The 19,058-nt window shown below is 51.7% G+C and overlaps 1 protein-coding gene across 1 annotated transcript in view; it reads left to right on the forward strand.

The window, feature by feature from the left end:
* DDX31 (DEAD-box helicase 31) overlaps positions 1-17,402 on the forward strand; it is a 74,558-nt gene extending 57,156 nt beyond the window's left edge. Inside the window, exon 20 of the mRNA XM_043916525.1 lies at positions 16,723-17,402. Within this exon, the coding sequence (XP_043772460.1) occupies positions 16,723-16,912 (190 nt within the window). The 3' untranslated portion in view covers positions 16,913-17,402. The remainder of the gene's footprint in view (positions 1-16,722) is intronic.
* Positions 17,403-19,058: the final 1,656 nt, after the last annotated feature.

A 19,058-nucleotide genomic window follows, 5' to 3' on the forward strand; every position in this document is an offset into this window, starting at 1 on the left:
CGCTGACCCGCGCTGGCAGATGGGCACCAGGACGAGTGTCCCCCTGCGAGCAGGGGATTTCACAGGGCTTTATGTAGGGAAGAATGGGCTGATTGGCCGATAAAGAGCATGTAAGATGGTATGGGGCAGCCTTTGATGTCTGGCTGGCGCGCCGGGGAGCCCGGGGCTGAGTGACAGCACTGTGTCACAGGATTACTCCGCCCGGGACAATGCCGCTCTGATCCTGCCGTGTCACCGCTGTGTCACAGCCACTTTTCCCAAAGGCCTTTCTCCCCGCACCCCGTGCACCCTCCCACCCCTCCCCTCAAGGATACCGTAAAAGGTACTTTTTCTCACTGGGGGGATCTCGTCGCTCCTGGAGGAAGAATGGCTGGACAGCTGATCTGCACATGGACCGTGTCATTGTGGCCGGGGCGGCGGCAGAGAGACCTGACAGATTCCCCACACCTCGGGCCGCGCGCAGCCAGTGCCAGTTGCTGCTCTTTGAGAGCGGGAAAGAAAAGTCCATTAAACCCCGCACGAGTGTGGAGAGTTACGCCACGGCCACAGTAATCGTTCCAAGCTGAGGCGTCTTCTCTGAAATCCATCTGTCGAGAAAAAGAACAGCTTCCCTGGGTTTTGTATGGGTGGATAAAATAATAACTAAATTCTCCAAACTATTCTGCAATCCATTTTATGGTGTTTACTTCCTCGAAGAATTACGTCAAGCATAAACCTCTGATAATCTGCAAACCAAATTTATGAGACCATAAGCACAATCCTGTCTCACCTGCCATCCCCACCCAGAGTTCACCCAGGTGTTAGCAGGTGAGGCCAGGGCAGGTTAGGCGAGATGATGACCAGGCATTTCTGTGCAGTGACAAGGGGACTTCTGTCTCCTCTGCATGCCTTTATTTCAGAAAAAGGAAAGACCGAGCTAGTGTCCCCAAATGAGATCTTCTCAGCAGGTGTATCTCTGTCTCCTCCTTCAGTCCTCCATTCTGAAAGGGACAGTAAGTGCCTTCCCCCTGCACACAGAACTCTTCTGAGGCCAACACACAAGCCTGTCAGAACAGCCCCGCCCCAGACACCTACATAGCATGGACACAGGGAGTCAGTGCTCTGGTGAAATACTGCGTGGCCCCTTAGCAACATCTAGCACAAAAACGGCATTTTCCTCTCATGAAATGTGGTTCTTATTTTAAAGCCAGGTAAATTCAGCAATTCCTGAAAGGAAACACACCTTCCAAAGTCTCCATCTTCCCAGAAGGCAGCACTATCCGCTCTGGGAGGGCAGAGTTGCGTTGTTCACCAGGGTGTCTGTCTGCCTCTCTAGGCAGTCAGCGTGTGAGGAGAACCTATCCAGCACCAATGAGCAGACAGTTCCCTCATCTGTTTGACACTCCATGAACAGTGGTTCAGGGACGTGGAAACTCTGAGCCTTAAGGAAGGGCTTACTGTTAGAGTGGCAGTGTGGAAGGGTGCGTCCACTCGTCTTAAACCGCATTATATGCTCTAATTGTAATTTTATCAAGACTTTTTCCCAGTCTAGTTTGTAGCTACCTGAGACTGGCCCCACCCCCTGGCTTCTACCATCTGGGTCTTTCTGATGTTGCTTAGATACATCTTTCAATAAATTTTCTCATACCAGCCCAGCTAAGTGTTACCTGGTAGTACTGATTTGATCAAACAGGTGAACAATCTAAGGGCTCTCTGACACCTTAGTACTCACTGGATCTGGGTGTTCACTCAGGGCCTGGCAGGCTGGGATCCACAGTGGAAGGGGGCGTGGGGTGGTCCCCTCTGTCCTGCCCTCACCTCCCAGTCACCGTCCCTAGCACCACACAGCATGTCCTCCACCTCTGTTACTTCCAAAGTTCTACGTTGAGTGTGCTTGCTAAAGTGAGGAAACATCCTTGGGGGCGGAGTCATACTGCCAGACTTTTCTCATCTGTGAAATGCTTTATCACTAAAATCCAAATCAGAGATGTGCAAACCTTTCCTTCAGTGTCTTAAATCTCGTGGCTGCAGTTACTGTCCACAGTGACTTTGGAGCCCAAGAAAATAAAGTCTGTCACTGTTGCCACTTTTTCCCATCTATTTGCCAAGAAGTGATGGAACCAGATACCATGATCTTAGCTTTTTGAATGTTGAGTTTTAAGCCAGCTTTTTCACTCTCCTCTTTCAAGAGGTGCTTTAGTTTCTCTTCACTTTCTGCCTTTAGGGTGGTATCTGCATATCTGAGGTTGTTGATATTTCTCCTGGCAATCTTAATTCCAGCTTGTGCTTCATCCAGCCCAGCATTTTGCATGATGTACTCTGCGTATAAGTTAAATAAGTAGGGTGACACTATACAGCCTTGACATACTCCTTTCCCAATTTTGAACCAGTCTGTTGTTCCATGTCCAGTTCTGACTGCTGCTTCTTGACCTCCATACAGGTTCTTCAGGAAACAGGTAAGGTGGTCTGGTATTCCCCTCTCTTAAGAATTTTCTACAGTTTGTTGTGATCAGCATAGTCAAAGGCTTTAATGTAGTCAATGAAGCAGAAGTAGATATTTTTCTGGAATTCTCTTGGTTTTTCTATAACTCAGTGGATGTTGGAAAGTTGATCTCTGGTTCCTCTGCCTTTTCTAAAGTCAGCTTGTACATCTGGAAGTTCTTGGTTCACATACTGTTAAAGCCTAGCTTGAAGGATTTTGAGCATTACCTTGCTAGCATGTGGAATGAGTGCGATTGTACTGTAGTTTGAACATTCTTTGGCATTGCCTTTTTTTGAAATTGGAATGAAAACCGACCTTTTCCAGTCCTGTGGCCACTGCTGAGTTTTCCAAATTTGCTGACATATTGAGTGCAGCACTTTAATAGCCTCATCTTTTAGGAGGTGAAATAGCTCAGCTGGATTTCTATCACTTCCATTAGCTTTGTTCATAGTAATGCTTCCTAAGGCCCACTTGACTTCACACTCCCAGGATGTCTGGCTCTAGGTGAGTGATCACATCATTGTGGTTATCTGGGTCATTAAGATCTTTTTTGTATAGTTCTTCTGTGTATTATTACCACCTCTTCTTAATCTCACCTGCTTCTGTTAGGTTCATACCGTTTCTGCCCTTTATTGTTCACTTATTTGCATGAAATGTCCCTTTGGTATCTCCAGTTTTCTTGAGGAAATCTCTATAGTCTTTCCCATTCTGTTGTTTTCCTCTATTTTTTTTTTTGCATTGTTCACTTAAGAAGGCTTTCTTATCTCTCCTTGCTATTCTCTGGAACTCTGCATTGAGTTGGGTAGCTTCCCTTTCTCCTTTGCCTGTCGCTTCTCTTCTTTTCTCAGCTATTTGTAAGGCCTCCTCAGACAGTCATTTTGCCGTCTTGAATTTCTTTGGGATGGTTTTGGTCACTGCCTTCTGTACAGTATTGCAGACCACCATCCATAATTCTTCAGGCACTCTGTCTTACCAGATCTAATCCCTTGAATCTATTTGTCACCTCCATTGTATAGTCATACACTTTGCTTGTGGTTCGGCTGGTAAAGAATTTGCCCACAGTACGGAAGCCCTGGGTTTGATCCCTGGGTTGGGAAGATCCCCTTGAGAAGGTAAAGGCTACCCACTCCAGTATTCTGGCCTGCAGAATTCCATGGATTGCATGGGGTCACAAAGAGTTGGACACAACTGAGCAACTTTCAGCATATAATCATACGAATTTGATTTAGGTCATATCTAAATGGTCTCGTGATTTTCCCTACTCTTTTCAATTTAAGCCTGAATTTTGCAATAAGGAACTCATGATCTGAGCCACAGTCAGTTGCAGGTCTTGTTTTTGCTGACTGTGTAGAGCTTTGCCATCTTCAGTTGTAAAGAATATAATCAGTCTGATTTCAGTATTGACCATGTGGTGATGTCCATGTGTAGAGTCATCTCTTGTGTTGTTAGAAGAGGGTGTTTGCTATGACCGGTGGGTTCTCATGGGAAAACTCTGTTTGCCTTTGCCCTGCTTCATTTTGTACTCCAAGGCTAAACTTCCCCTCTATTTTATACATGGTAAAAATGGTATAAATTTCAATGCTACTTTCTCAGTTTGTCCCACCCTCTCCTTTGTGTGTGTGTTTTATATAGAGTAGTGTTATCTGTTTATCCCAAACTCCTAAGTTATCCCTCCCCACCTTTCCCCTTCGGTAACCATAATTTTGTAATTTTGTCTTCTACATCTGGGAGTCTGTTTCTATTTTGTAAGTAAGTTCATTTGTATCTCTTTAGATTCCACATATAAGTAGTATCATGATATTTTGTCTTTGTCAGACTTACTTCATTTAGTATGGTCATCTCTAGATCTAGATCCATCCTTGTTGCCACAAGTGACATTATCTCGTTCTTTTTGTGGCTGAGTAATCCTCCACTGTGATGTGCCGCATCGTCTTCACCCCTTCCTCCGTCAGCGTAGCCCCCCACTGTGGTGCGCCGCATCGTCTTCACCCCTTCCTCCGTCAGCGTAGCCCCCCACTGTGGTGTGCCGCATCGTCCTCACCCCTTCCCCCGTCAGCGGACACTCAGGCTGCTCCCATGTCTTGGCTATTGTGGATAGTGCTGCTGTGAACATTAGGGTCCATGCATCTTTTTGAGTGAGAGTTTGCTCCCATTTTTCATCTTTAAAGGCCTTTGCTCTGTTCTTCTCTATGATTCTCACTTGTTTAATAATTGTTAATAACCTGCAAGAATTACCATGTTGAATGTACTCTGGTATGAGAAGTTCTTGGGGCTCAGATGGTAAAGAATCCACCTTGCCCCCGTCAGCTATCTCCCTGCCCTCCTCTTGTTCCTTAAATGCTGGTCGTGTCATGCAGTGATGAAGAGTCTGGGTTTTGCCCACACGGGCATCATGGTTGGATTGCTTACCATTTCTGGGGATCAACCAGTGATGAGTACAAAGCCTCGACGCTGTGTCTGGGACTGGGCTCGGGAGCACTTGTGGATATGCTGACCAGGACAGGAGCACTGGCTCTTCCTGCCGGCCTTCATGACACTTAAGTGTCCCTGGAACAGAGAGCATGAACGTGCCATTCACTGCCAACCTTTTAGCACCTTGAACTTTGCTTATCAGGAAGCACCTTGAACACACGAGCTGGTGCCTCCAAGACAAACATGAAGACACTGCAGCTGCATCTCCCTGCAAAGCAATATTCTCCTCGTTAGGAGCAGCCTGCCTGCCAGTTTTTATGTGGCATTTACAACCTCCCTAATATCACTTAATTAGCTGAAGGCAATCCTGGAATCTTGCCCACTGTGAGATTTCTCTCCCTTTCATGCCAGTCGTCATTCTGTCAGAAGACAGATCAGCCAGACATGAGCGCAGAGGCTGGACCAAGCCCCACCTGGACGCACGGGGTATCTCTACGCCCCCAGTCTCAGGGCAGTGTCCTGCCATACCGACCAGTCTCCTGGCCCCTCTGGCCTCCTGGCAGTGATCAGTGTCTTCCTTTAGCTCCCCAGCCCCGGCCTCATGAGTCCCCACAACTGCACTTCTGGAGCTGTCCGCTGCTGAGTCTTCTGCAGCCACTCTGCTCCCTGCTGACCGGCGCTCCCCTCACCCGTCAGGCCCTCACTGCTTCCGGTCTTTCAGTGAGGTCTCCTTACTCTAGTGATGAGAACACACCCTCGCTTCCCGCAGCCCGGCTGACACCCATGCTCCCTCGTGTTCCTCTTGGGCCTTTGCCCAGTGTGCTGCGGGCCTGGGCCTCTCCCCTCTCCTCTTTGTCTTCGGGCCTTCATTCCTCCTGCAGGGAAGCCTTCTCTGGCCCTCCTGCCTGGGCGGACACCTCACCACCCCTCAACACACTGCTGTGGCCACAGCCATCTGCCGTGTGTGGTGTCTGCGTGTATGGGTCGAGTCTGCTCCTCCTCTGCCTCCATGTAGCTCAGGGTGGAAGCTCTGTCTGGTTTTCCTCATCGCAGCCCCAGCACTGACCTGGCACATTGTAGGCGCTCGGGAAGTATTTTCGAATAGATGACTGGAACCTCAGAGCCTGCCGTCATCCTGAGAGGAAGACACAAAGGGAAGAGAAAAGAGGAATTGTTGCATGGGAGCCAGGCCGATGCCTCTTAATTGTTTCATGAGCCCAGCAAACAGCAAATCCTGCTTTTTGGAGCCCTGACCACTCCTTGGCTAGTCCGTCCTGAGAGAACAAGCATGCAGTCACTTTCCTCATGGCATGAAGCAGTCCCGAGAAGAACCAAGCCTCTGGCCCTGTTTGCCCGATGTCACAGTGGAGGAGGCATGGGGACTGACCTGCAGAATGTGGAGACGAGTGGGTTTGCAATGGGGGCCTCCACCAGCCTGGACAAGACCAGAGCAGATGCCCCGTGGAGGGTCAGTTTGCTGGACCTTAGCCTGAAGGAAGTCTGGAATCCTAAAGAATGAGATGGAAGTGTCCCTGAACTTGACTGTCAAACCTGGAACATCTAGACCACGTCAGCCCCTGGGGACCTGGAAGAGTGTGTTCTCAGAGCAGGTGATGGGGTGTCCTCAACACAGGAGGGCAGTAAGGAGTTTTGTCGCATGAACTTGTGGTTTGAAGATGAGTTAGGATTAAGATTTTATCTTCTTGGGCTCCAGAATCACTGTGGACAGTGACTGCAGCCATGAAATTAAAAGATACTTGCTTCTTGAAGGACAGCTATCACAAACATAGACAGTGTATCAAAAAGTAGAGACATTACTTTGCCGACAAAGGTTCGTATAGTCAAAGCTATGATTTTTCCAATCCAGTGGTCATGTATGGGTGTGAGAGTTGGACCATAAAGAAGGCTGAGTGCCAAAGAATAGATGCTTTCAAATTGTGGTGCTAGAGGAGAGTTGAGAGTCCTTTGGATAGCAAGGAGATCAAATTAGTCAATCCTAAAGGAAATCAACCCTGATTATTCATTGGAAGGATTGATGCTGAAGCTGAAGTTTTAGTGTTTTGGCCACCTGATGCCAAGACCTGACTCACTGGAAAAGGCCCTGAGGCTGGGAAAGATTGAGGGCAGAAGGAAAAGAGGGCGGCAGAGGATGAGATGATAGATAGCATCATCAAGTCAGTGAACCTGAATTTGAGCAAACTCTGGGAGATGGTAAAGGACAGGGAAGCCTGGTGTGCTGCAGTCCATGGGGATGCAGAATCAGGCACAACTTAGTGACTCAACAACAAGGATTAAAAGAGAATTTTCACGTAGAACCTGGGTAGGTAGGTTGTCTACACAGGGTGTAGACAAGAGTATATTCTCCTGGCCTCTGTGTCAAGGGCAGCCTTGAAGCCTTCACTGGATTGTCTCTCTGGGACATTTGTATGAAGAAGAAACATCCAGACCGGGACACGGGGCAGGACCAGTGCTGTGGTCAGTGGCTGGGTCTCTTCTGGGAGGAGAACCCGGGTTCTCCGTGATCGCTCGGGGATGATGTGTTTACTGAGTCCCCGGTCATGTTCACGGGCAGCCCTGGCAGGCTGAGCCCTGCAGGCAGGGCTCTGCAGAGAGCTGGCCCTCCTGCTCACAGCACCCTGGTGCAGCTGTCGGCCACTCCCTGCCCTCCACCACAACCAAGCTCCACGTGATGACAGCCCTGCACATGCGCCCCTTTGCATCTGGCCCTTGCTTCTACCCCTGGTTTTTCCTACCTGACACCGTGCAATTACCAGCTCTCTGCCTCCTCGTGGAGCACACGCCCCCTCGTCCCCACCCGGCTAATGAGGCGATTAGTGGGATTTCCCAGTGACCCTGCACTTCCTCCACACCTGGGTCACCTGCAGACAGCAGGAACCAAGGGCGCACTTGCAGGCGAGCAGTCTGGACTGACAGCAGAGAGCAGGAGCCCAGCCCGCCTCTCCCGGGAGGCTGCTGGGAGGGTCGCATTCACTGTTGGCGCCTTCCTGGCGCAGGAATCAGATGTGGCCGGCCCAGCACGCATCAGCAGATGCCAGACGAGCCCTCCGTCGCCTTGTCCCGGCTGGAAGCTCCCTTAGTTCAGACCGATGGATGAGTCAGGAGGGAGCACGCCGGTTCCCCGGTTCTCCATGTGCTGCTCACACAGCTTCCGTTCCCCTGAAGGCGACCACTCCCCTCCTCTCGCCTGTCCCCACGTTCCTCGGGCTCCTTCACGTCTCCAACCCTCTATGTCCTCTCTGGTTTTATGACCCAGAGCCTTTCCGTCTGGTTAGGACCCACACGAAACACCTCCAGGTCTTTTTCAGAGGTGCTCTGCATTGTGGTCCTGAGTTTCCGGCAGCAGTCTGAAGTGTAGAGGGATGTCTTAGCCACTGAACAGCCCAGGAGGGGGACGTGGTTTGAGAACCAACATCCTGGGGTGTGGTGTGTGGCTCTTTGCCTGTGAGTTTTCTGTTCTTGGCTGGTGGCAGCAGCATTTCTCCCAAGGGCACGTGTGTGCCCTTGGCTGTGTGGAGTCTGTGTGCATGGTCTCAGAGACGTCACCAGGCCCCCGCTCCAGGCTGTGTCCCCAGTAACTAGCTGGTGAGGAAGTGAGGTGCCCAGGCACGTGGCCCCGACTCTGGGCAATCCCAGAGCCCGCCTGGTGCTTTGCTGCCTTGCGTGCACCCTCAAGAAGCTTCTGGCTTCTGGAGTCGGTATTGGGCTGAGTAACAGGTAGATGGATTCTGTGAAGGGTGTTTTTTTTTCCTTGTGAACAGATAATTCTCTGTGTAACAGGAGAAGCAGACTTAGAGCAGGAGATTTTTTTTGCCTATGTGGAAGGATTTGATTTGAAGCCAGCAGAGCAGCAAACCCTCCTGGAGTGGGTTGGAGAAGCTTTCTGCTCCTGAGACAGATCTTTGAGAAGAGACAGCTGCGGGCAAGATGTGGGTCCAACTTTTTCTCTCGTTTCCTTCCCACTCTAGGCAGAGGGTGCAGGGGGAAGGGGCCGGGGCTTGGTTCATCAGGTCGTGTGGAGTGTGGGGAGAGGTGGCGGACACGCGGCACCTGGCTGGGCTTGGAGTCGTTGTCCAGTGAATGTTGTTCCTTCCCCTGCCCGCTTCTCTCTGAGCCTGTGAACAGAAAGTGCAAGCTTCACAGACGCCTCCTGAACGCTCCCGCCCGCCCGAGCCCCATGCCGCCGATCACAGAGCTCCTTGGTCTTCTGTAAGGCCTGTGTTTTCTAGCTCCTGGTGGAGGTAGGGTGCTCACAGCCTCCAGGGCGGGCCCTGCTCACTAGTTGGGGCTCCTGAAATAAGCCCAAAGTGACCGTTTTCATCTTCTACCCTTTAGTCTCTAGGATTGAAATGCCGAATGTGCGTGATTTACAAACAACAGTACAGGGTGGTGTTATGGATCAAAGCCGCCCTGGGTCCACTTGACAGCGCGTCAGGTATCTGGTGACGCCCCTCATCTCCTTTCTTCTTGCTGCTGATAATAATAATAGTTAACATTTTCTGAGTGCCTTCACGATAGGTTCTCTGATACTCACTTTGATTTGTTAGTTCGTTTCATCCTTTGAAAATGAGCAGACTGGCGCTGGGAGAACTAGGTACCTTGGCCAAACTCAGAGAGTAGGTTCCACGACCTCTTCAGGATGGTGCTGGATCCTCCCCCCACCCGAGGTGGCTCTGCCCTGGCGGCCGGGCCCAGACTGCACTGCCCCAGCGCCTCCAGCTGCCCCACGCCCAGCCCGGCATCTGGGTGGCTTTTCTCTCCACCCAGGTTCTTTTCAAAATCTGGCTCATCCACCTGCCTAAACGTGCAGTAGAGACCGGCCAGCCCAGAGAGGAGGGCGGTTACGCATGCCACCACAGCCAGTGGTGGCAGCAGGGGTCACGGCTGCCGCCCATGTGGCACTCAGCCCCAGCCGGACTCACGTAGAGCCATGGGTCTCCTCCTCTGGCCCTCCGTGTCCTCAGGGACTGGCCCTCCCCAGTGCGGGGCAGGGTGGTGACGCACACCCAGGCCTCCTGGCCTCACACTGGAGCTTCTCCCATCCTTGGCGGCAGGTGAGCCCGCAGTTCCGGCGGAAACTCCTGGCAGCTGAGCCCCTGCCTGTGTGCAGGTGTGACGATCCAGACCACCCTCCTTCTCTGACCCACCAGCAAGCCCTCCAGTGGCCCCAGTCCAGGGTCACCTTTCAGCAAGCCCATCCTTCTGGCCTGCTGGGGTGTCATGGGTGTCCTGCCGCCCGTTGTGTTAGCTGTCCCTGCTGGCTTCTTGTCTGCAGGTGTGATACACACGCCTCGTAATGTCATGCAAGTCACTGATAATAGTGTTGAGCAGGACAGGCCCAGAGGGACTGGCGCCGGAATCCTGCCCCTAGCTCATCCGTCTCAGTCTGTATTCACAGGATGCAGTCACACCAGTTCCAAAAACGTCATCATTTCCATGTCCAGCCTGTGTGTCTCCTTCTTGACAGTTTCACAGATAATTAGACTTTATAAAGCGCTCTTTGTTTTCCCTTCATGTAACCCCTGCCCCACCCTGTGGAGGCCCTTCCTGACGTGTAAGACATCTCAGCCTAGAGGAAGCCGCCGACTCTAGAGGGTTGTCAGGGGAGGGCACGCTGGGCTCCAGCAGGACCATCAGAGTCCTCGGCCTGCATCCTGTTGGGACCCATGGAGAGTTTCTGGCACTCAGGTAGCCCCAAAGCTCCACACATTTCTGGGGTTCTCACTCAGGGCTCTCAGACCCCGGCCGTCTCTGGGCTTTGTCTCTCCCCCCTTCCAGCACGGCACCTCTCCAGGCAGCAGGGCAGGCCGACATCTCCCTGCTGGTCACCTGGGACCTACACGGCCTGACGCCCGCCCGCCCCGGCTCCTCACGGGGGCTGGTCCTCAGGTGAGGCCGAGACCCACCTTTCCTCCATCTCTGCGTCCACGAGACACTCATGCTCTTTGCTGGGATAGCATGTACCGCTCTAACAGGGCTCCCCGGAATGCAGTGTCTTCTGGGGCCCTAGGAGTTTTACAGACGCTCGAGTTGGTTTGATTCTAAGATACCGCAGAGAAGGCATCCTCAAGACAGGCTGCCCACCAGTGCTTGTCTCTGCCGAAACAGCAGCCGGGGTTAAGGAGCCCTGATGCGCTTCCTTCCTCTTCCATGGCTGTCAGAGATCTGACAGCGTGTGTCCCTTCAGTGGGTTGACCTTCCCATCCACACTAGTGGGTTCTGTACCTAAATGACTTTGTTGCACATGGAGGACGGCATGTCACCTTCTACCTGGAGTTATCAGCCACTCTCACTGTCACCCAAGAGCCACCTAACCCCCCTCAGATTCGGGGCCTTTATTCATCTGCAAGGGCCGGGGCCAGGCGGGAGGGTGCAAACCTGGAGGCGGCCTCAAGCCTTCTTTTCAGTGGCTATGATTTGACTTGCTTTCATATTTAAATTTGCTGAACACCCCGATAGTTCTTATTCGCTTGTATGTTAATATGTTTGGTGGACCTATTAACTGGCCACCTTGTCATCATCACCATCACCATTATCATGTACTCTCTAAATATGACCAGCAAAAAGTGTTCTGAACGTCTGAAGGAATGTTCTAGAGGTAGATTTCAAGACCATGGGGGAAAGAATTCTTGTTCAGTGACTGGGAAACTGGATAATTCTTGTGAAGAAAAGGTTGAATTTGCCACATCCTACCATAAACCAAAACAAAATCTAGATAGAATTAAAGCAGTAGCAGGCTCAAAGAAAATTGTTGTTGTTCAGTTGGTAAATTGTGTCTGACTCTTTAAGACCCCATGGACTGCAGCACGCCAGGCTTCCCTGTCTGTCACCAACTCCCGAAGTTTGTTCAAACTTGTGTCCGTTGAGTCAGTGATGCCATCCAACCATCTCATCCTCTGTCGTCCCCTTCTCCTTTTGCCTTCAGTCTTTCCCAGCATCAGGGTTTTTTCCAATGAGTCGGCTCTTCGCATCAGGTGGCCAAAGTATTGGAGCTTCAGCATCAGTCCTTCCAATGAATATTCAGGGTTGATCTTTGGGATTGACTAGTTTGATCTCCTTTCAAGAAAGACAGTATACTTGAATATTTTTAAAAAGCTGGAATGAGGAAGACTTTTCTAAGCATGATCCTAAAGCTGTAAAATGTAAAATATTGAGAGGCTAGACAATACATAAAAATGCATCTGTTATCCTCTGATACAATTTACAGTTCTGTCCTGCAAAAGCATGCCATGTGTTAGACTGACTTTACCTAGGATGGTTGTCTCTGAATTTATTGGTGACGTTGGGAGAAGGTCCTGAGAGCTGTCTTTTTCAGTGGTCATCCTCCCAGGCGTATTGATTTCCTAATTAGGCTGCGATTTCACCTCATTGGCAGTGGAAGTGGCATCTGCCTGTCCTGCTGGGTAATCCAGCCTGGTAACCGAGGGGGGGTTATCCAGCCTTCACTACAAGGGAGTTCCCTGTGGTTAGATAAACTGATCTGTTGCTTGGTAACTACGGGATTACTCCGGTGGATGCTCAGGACGCCCACTTGAGAGGGGCTTGGGTATTTGGAGGGCAAGGAGGGCAAGAAAGTTGGCAATTTTCTGGGAGAACTGCAGCTTGGCAGGAGAAGGAGCCGAGGCCCCATGCACCCGTCGTTTCATCTTCCCATCTGTACTTCGTCCGTTTGGGCGCTGGGCCCCAGAACAAAGGAAAAGCAGGCGGCGAGCTGGCTGAGTGAAAGGAGGGTCCCGTCAGGGTGTCAGCAGGGGGAACCTGTACAGGGCCGACTCCGAGGCCCTTCCTCCTGCAGAAGAGGTCCCGGCCTGGAAGGCAGGACCCCCTGTTTGCTCTCTGGACCGTCTCTCAAGAGTTGGAGTTTGGGTCTCAAGTCGGAAGAATAGCGATTAGAGTAAAATCGTAAAATACTTAGGAAGTGTTGAGAACATAACCTCAAGACTAGCACATCCAGCTTTCTGCCAGCATTCTCTGCCTCAGTCAGGGTAGATTCGGAGATCCTGAGAAATGTTCCTCATCAAGGCACAGCCCACCCACCAGAGGTCACCCTCCACAGCCCCAGGCCTGGATCAAGGGCAGGAGCCACCCCTCAGAGGTCACCTTCCCAGCCCAGGCCTGGCTGAGTTTGTCAGCCAGGAAGGACCAATCTCCCATGACTTGGAGGCAGACTGAGGGGGGGCCCGGGGGGCGGTGTGTGTATACAGTTATGCATCACATTCTGTGTGTGTGTGTGTATACACTGGTACATCGCACGCGTGTGTGTGTACACTGGTACATCACACGTGTGTGTGTATACAGTTATGCATCACATTCTGTGTGTGTGTGTGTATACACTGGTACATTGCACGTGCATGTACGTGTACAGTTTTGCATCACACTGTGTGTGTGTATACACTGGTACATCACATGCATGTGTGTGTGTGTACCCACTGGTACATCGCATGCGTGTGTGTGTACACACTGGTACATCACATGCATGTGTGTGTGTGTACCCACTGGTACATCGCACACGTGTGTGTGTGTGTGTGTGTATGTACACTGGTACATCACATGTATGTGTGTGTGTGTACCCACTGGTACATCGCATGCATGTGTGTGTGTGCACACTGGTACATCGCACATGTGTGTGTACACCCACTGGTACATCGCACGCATGTGTGTATACACACTGGTACATCACATGCATATGTGTGTGTGTACCCACTGGTACATCGCACGTGTGTGTGTGTGTGTACACTGGTACATCGCATGTGTGTGTGTGCACACTGGTACATCGCACATGTGTGTGTACACCCACTGGTACATCGCACGCATGTGTGTATACACACTGGTACATCACATGCATATGTGTGTGTGTACCCACTGGTACATCGCACGTATGTGTGTGTGTGTACACTGGTACATCGCATGTGTGTGTGTGCACACTGGTACATCGCACGTGTGTGCGTGTGTGTACCCACTGGTACATTGCACGCGCGTGTGTGTACCCACTGGTACATCGCACGCATGCGTGTGTGTGTGCACACTGGTACATTGCACGTGCGTGTGTGTGTGTGTGCACACTGGTACATCGCACGCGTGTGTGTGTACCCACTGATACATTGCACGCACGCGTGTGTGTGTGCACACTGGTACATTGCACGCACGCGTGTGTGTGTGTACACACTGGTACATCGCACGTGCGTGTGTGTACCCACTGGTACATCACATGTGTGTGTGTGTGTACACACTGGTACATCGCATGCGTGTATGTGTGTGTACACTGGTACATCACATGTATGTGTGTATGTGTGCACACTGGTACATCGCACGTGTGTGTGTGTGCCCACTGGTACATCGCACGCGCGCGCGTGTGTGTGTGCGCGCACACTGGTACACCACCCGCCTCGCCGTGCCCTTTGACGCCGGGTCTGAGCCCAGCGGCCCGAGCACAGGCAGCTGCCGCGCGCCGGGCTGGCCGCAGGCCGCGGTCCTGCTCTGCGCCCACGCTGTTGGCAGTTGGTGCATCAGTGCCCAGTCAGATGCCGGTTATTTATGTCGCCGTAGCAGTGGCATGAGTCCACATCGGAGCGGTAGCGCTTAGGCTGCTGGGAGGATATTTTGACTGAACTTTTGCATATTTTGAAACTCGGGTTGTTACATTTAAAATTATACACGATGTGAATACCTGGCTTTAAATAAGAAGGGGAGAAAAGGCATTCCTTCTTGTCAGAACCTTTCCAGTCTGTCTGTCATGTCACCCGACTGAAAATAAACTGCACGCCTGGGAACTGGCAGCATTCCGTTTGGAACACGCTGGGTGCATTCAGCTGCAGGCTGATCTCCCGCTCAGTGCCACCCGCACATGAGCCCCGAGCATGGACGAACCTCCACCAGGGCCCGGGAGGTTAGAGCCGCTGCCCGTCTGAAAGGGTGAGCGCAGCGCCGATGTCAAGGCCCGAGAGTCAGTCCCAGCTCCGGAGTAGCCTGGCGGGAGTCACTTGGCCTCTCTGGATTTCAGCTGCCCTGGTTTTAACTGTGGTTGTCTGCAGCTCACGTGCCAGCCACCAGCCAGCACTCCATGTCTTATTCTCTTTCATGTTTACAAAGCCTGTGAACTACATTTCAAGGATCGTCCCCATTTTTCAGATGCGGAAGCCCGAGTCCCCCATCAGCGTCATTCAGCTAGTGAGTGACAGAGCAGCGTTCCAGCCCCGGTCCCCCCTTCACGCTGCAGCTCTCCCCTCACGGCTCCCTCTGTCGTCCAGCCTCTGCCCGCATCGCCCCACTGAAACATTCCTGTGAGACGCGAAGGCCTCCTCCATGTCAAACGTGGTGGTTTGTCATCCCTGACCCCGCTGGGCCCTCCTGCCCGCCCGGTGGTTCCACCCTGGACCGGCTTCTGGTGGGAAGAGCTCAGGCTTGAGTCCACGGCCCGTGTTTGCCTCTGGCTCATGCTCTTGGGAGGTGGGTGGTCTTGGGGCGGCTGCTTCCCCTCCTCCGGTCTTGGTTTCCTCGTCTGTAGCTGAGACGGTGATCGAGCCTGCCTTGTGGAGTGACAGTCCTCCCCCCGCCATCTCTGAGCTCCCCGCCAGGCTGTCCCGCACTGACACACAGCCGTGTTACCGCAGACGCCTGCCCTTAACCATAGGGCACTGTTATCCCCGGCCTCGAGTCTGCTTCCCAGCACGGGTTGGCTTTGCGTGCCTCCCTGCTGGTGACAGTGGAAACCACTGTGTGACTGACATGGGTTAGCCCCACCGTCGCGTGTACCCCGCCCCCCGCAGTGTGAGTGTGACCTGGTTACAGACTTCCTAATCACGTTGCCGGCACAGCATTAGTCTCGTCGTTACTTCCTGGGCTTTGAAGGAGTTTTGTTTTACTTCTTCTCAGTCTGATGTATCCTCTGATTTTACAGCAGAGGGAATGCTGTCGATGCAGATAGCAGAGGGTAGCGTCTGCCTTCCGTAAGAGCCCAAGCCGTTGCCACCTCAGGGTTGAAGGCATTGCGGGCACAGCGAGACGGATCCTCTGGTGATGACCCTGTTGTTTTGGATAAAATCCTGTCTTAAGAAGCATTATTTTACTCTTCAGTCTTCATAATCATTTTTTCTGTGTACGTTTGAACTTCTACAAATTTCCCCCTCTGATCTTCTGATCAAATAAATGATGAAGCGGCTGCCTTTTGAAACCAGTTACTAGGATTCACCATCTGACATTGATTTTCAGGCTTCGGCACCTTCCGTGCGGGTTGGGTCCATCCCCAGTGCAGACGCCGCGCCGCCGTCTGCCCGGGCACACCTGGGTGCGGGGCTTTTAGGGTCAGAAATGATTTTTATTACCAGAGGCTCTGCAGTCAGGGAGGAGGTGTCGGTGGCAGACACCCCAGCCCCCGCCGGCCTCCCAGGCGGGTCCCCAGGAGGCAGCCAAGGGCAGGGGGCTCCCAGGAGCCACTCCCAGGCACCGGCGTGCAGTGTTGTGAGTTTCAGGGTGGGTTTCCCCCCATCCTTTGGCAAACTGCTGTATCATACACCTCATTTGCCATCAGAGTATGTGTGTGTTTCATTCTTTTCTTTCCTTGAAAACAACACAGAACAAAGCCTCACTTTTAAAAATGCCGTGATATTTTGCCACCGTTATGAAAATCTGTCAGCAGCGTATCTAATCTTGCGGTGCATAGAATATCAAAACAAGCGCTATTGAAGGGATTGTACTTCTGTTAATACAAAAATGTCAGTTCCGCACTCTTGGAACCAGCTGCCATCCGCCTCTTCCCAAATGGAGAAGGAAAAAAAATAATAATAAAGTTTCCTTTCCTCCCCCCCTCCCCCACCACTGTCACTGTTCCTCAGGCCTGACCTTCAGAGGAAGAAGACCCAGAGTAAGCAGCGCCTTGCTGAAATCTTGCGTTCCGAATACGCCAGCGGGATGGAGACCGGCAGCGCCAAGGTCAGGAAGCAGAACACGCGCTCGGGCCCGGCCAGCCAGCCCCGCGGCACCGCCCGAAACCCGGGCCCAGCCTCTGCCGAGGGAACAGATTAAAACCACCCCCCCACCGCCCCCAGGCCTCCCGGAGGGACAGGGAGATGTCCCAGAAAGTATGTTAACCTCTGCCTGCACATGACGGGGCCTCAGGGTGGACCCTGGAGCCCCGTGAGACCTGAGGGTGCCACCGCCACCCCCTGCAGCCCCCCGTCCCTGCGGGGGCGGGGGTCAGCAAGGGGTGGATTATCTGATTAACCTGCCTTGTGTAAGACCCCTCTCAGATGTATTCCATCACTGCCCGTAGATCACATGAGCACTTAATCACTTAATGTAAATCCTGACGTCCTGCGGCACCCACCGGGAGGGGATCCTGCCTGGTGATGCCGTTCTGAAGAAGTTTCACCTTTCACTTTAAGCTACCCTCTACACATATGTTAGCCTGAATTTTGTAAAACCGGATTTTAAAAACTGGAATTGGTAAAGAGAAAAGACTATCAGATCGTTTTCTTGATGTATACAAATGCTTTATTAAAAAGGACCAAATGAGCGTTTGGTGTGGGTCACAAATGCCTCCGGGGTCTCAGTTCCCGCACATGCACTCACCTGTGATGCTCTGTCCTTGTCAAGGGGAAAACGTACTTTCTTGGGGCTAATTGATTTACTGTTGCCTTTTTCTAGTTTGCCTTTGAAGTCAAAAGGCACCAATGTCCTGAGCGTTTTCTCCCATCTTGAGTTCCAGAAAGGCTCGGGGTCTGTATTGTGGCCCAGGCCACAGCTGCCCCTCCCCCTTTGTGTTTTCTGGGAGGTCTGAAAGAGAACCCCCCGGGGCGTATTGATTTCCCAATAAATGTAAGACTTGGACGCGGGGTGACTCCAGAGTGGCCCACGGGAGAGGGGAGGCAGAGCCTCCTGGCCCCTCCCTGTCCCCGGGCAGTGTTCTCTTCTCTCCACCTCTCCTCTCGTTCTCAGCTCCCCAGCCTCTGAAGTTACTAGCACGAGTGTGGAGGCCCCCCTTCAGTAGCCCCTCCAGAGCCACGTGAGCTCAAGGACCCTACGAGGACGGTGAGAGTTACCCAGGCAAAAGCAGTCTGCGGGGGCCGTGGGGAGCGGAGAGGCTTCCTGGCCTCTATCCCTCAGGCGTAAGGTGAACATGGGTGGATATCACACCAGAAGGGACGTGTCCTGAAGGTGAGGGTGAGTTTCATAAGCCCTGGCCCACCAGTGCAGGGAAAATGTGACCTCAGACTTGGCTGTCACATCGGAATTAATCTGTAACAATGATGATAAATAAATACACCTGCAGCACACGCGGTACTGACTGGGTAAATCTGCCACCTACTTTTTATTTCCGTATGTGAGGGTCCACAAGATTGGGACGAGAAAAGGCGGGATCAAACTTTGTCAACAAAACCCAGCTGTGTGAGAGAGGATTAATTCCAGTGATCTGGAATGATCAAAGAGAAACCCTGCTTTCCCCGCCTCCCCCCCCCCCCCCCCCAAGTACTCATTCCATGAAAGGAGGAATCTGCAGAGTTCTGCGTTCCTGGGAGCGGGCAGAAGTGCCAGGACCCTGCAAAGCATTTAAGTAACTAATTCTGAGACTGAAACTTTCTCTTCATGTGCTGAGACTTAAGTGAAGGTTTCTTGCCATGGATGCTGTCCGGGCCTGTTTCTAAGTAGAATCAATGTATTACCCCCAGTTAATAAAGAAACATGGATTTAGCAGATTTAGGGTTAATATTATCTAAATTTAAATAACCTTAAAATAAATCTCTTTCTCTCTTATTATGGCTCTTGACACATTATACATTACAGGCATCAATTAGGAAAAGCTTTAGCCTAATTCCACTGTACATATCCTAATTTTGTGTGTATTTCTAATCCTGCCTCTTTTTCTAATTTCCCAAACTTACCTCTTTCTCTGTCTCATAAACCTGATCCCCATATTTAGAAGTCAGAGAATCTGGACATTTCATGGAATGTTGCAGCCTAAAGCTTTTTTCCCTCATGGGCTTGTAAAATGCTCTTTTTGAATCCCAGACATCTTCATGTTTGCAACCCTTATGGGCTGCACTTCTTCACAGGGCCCCCCATTCTCACGCACCGAAGGGCAGAGAGCCCTCGGTGAGTGATTAAGGAAGGCCGTGCTGATGCAATGCAAGCAGCATTTTCCACTTTTCAGAGAAGCAGAGCCTACCGACTC

The sequence above is a fragment of the Cervus elaphus genome, chromosome 11 (genome assembly GCF_910594005.1).
Source record: "Cervus elaphus chromosome 11, mCerEla1.1, whole genome shotgun sequence".
NCBI classification, from domain to species: Eukaryota; Metazoa; Chordata; class Mammalia; order Artiodactyla; family Cervidae; genus Cervus; species Cervus elaphus.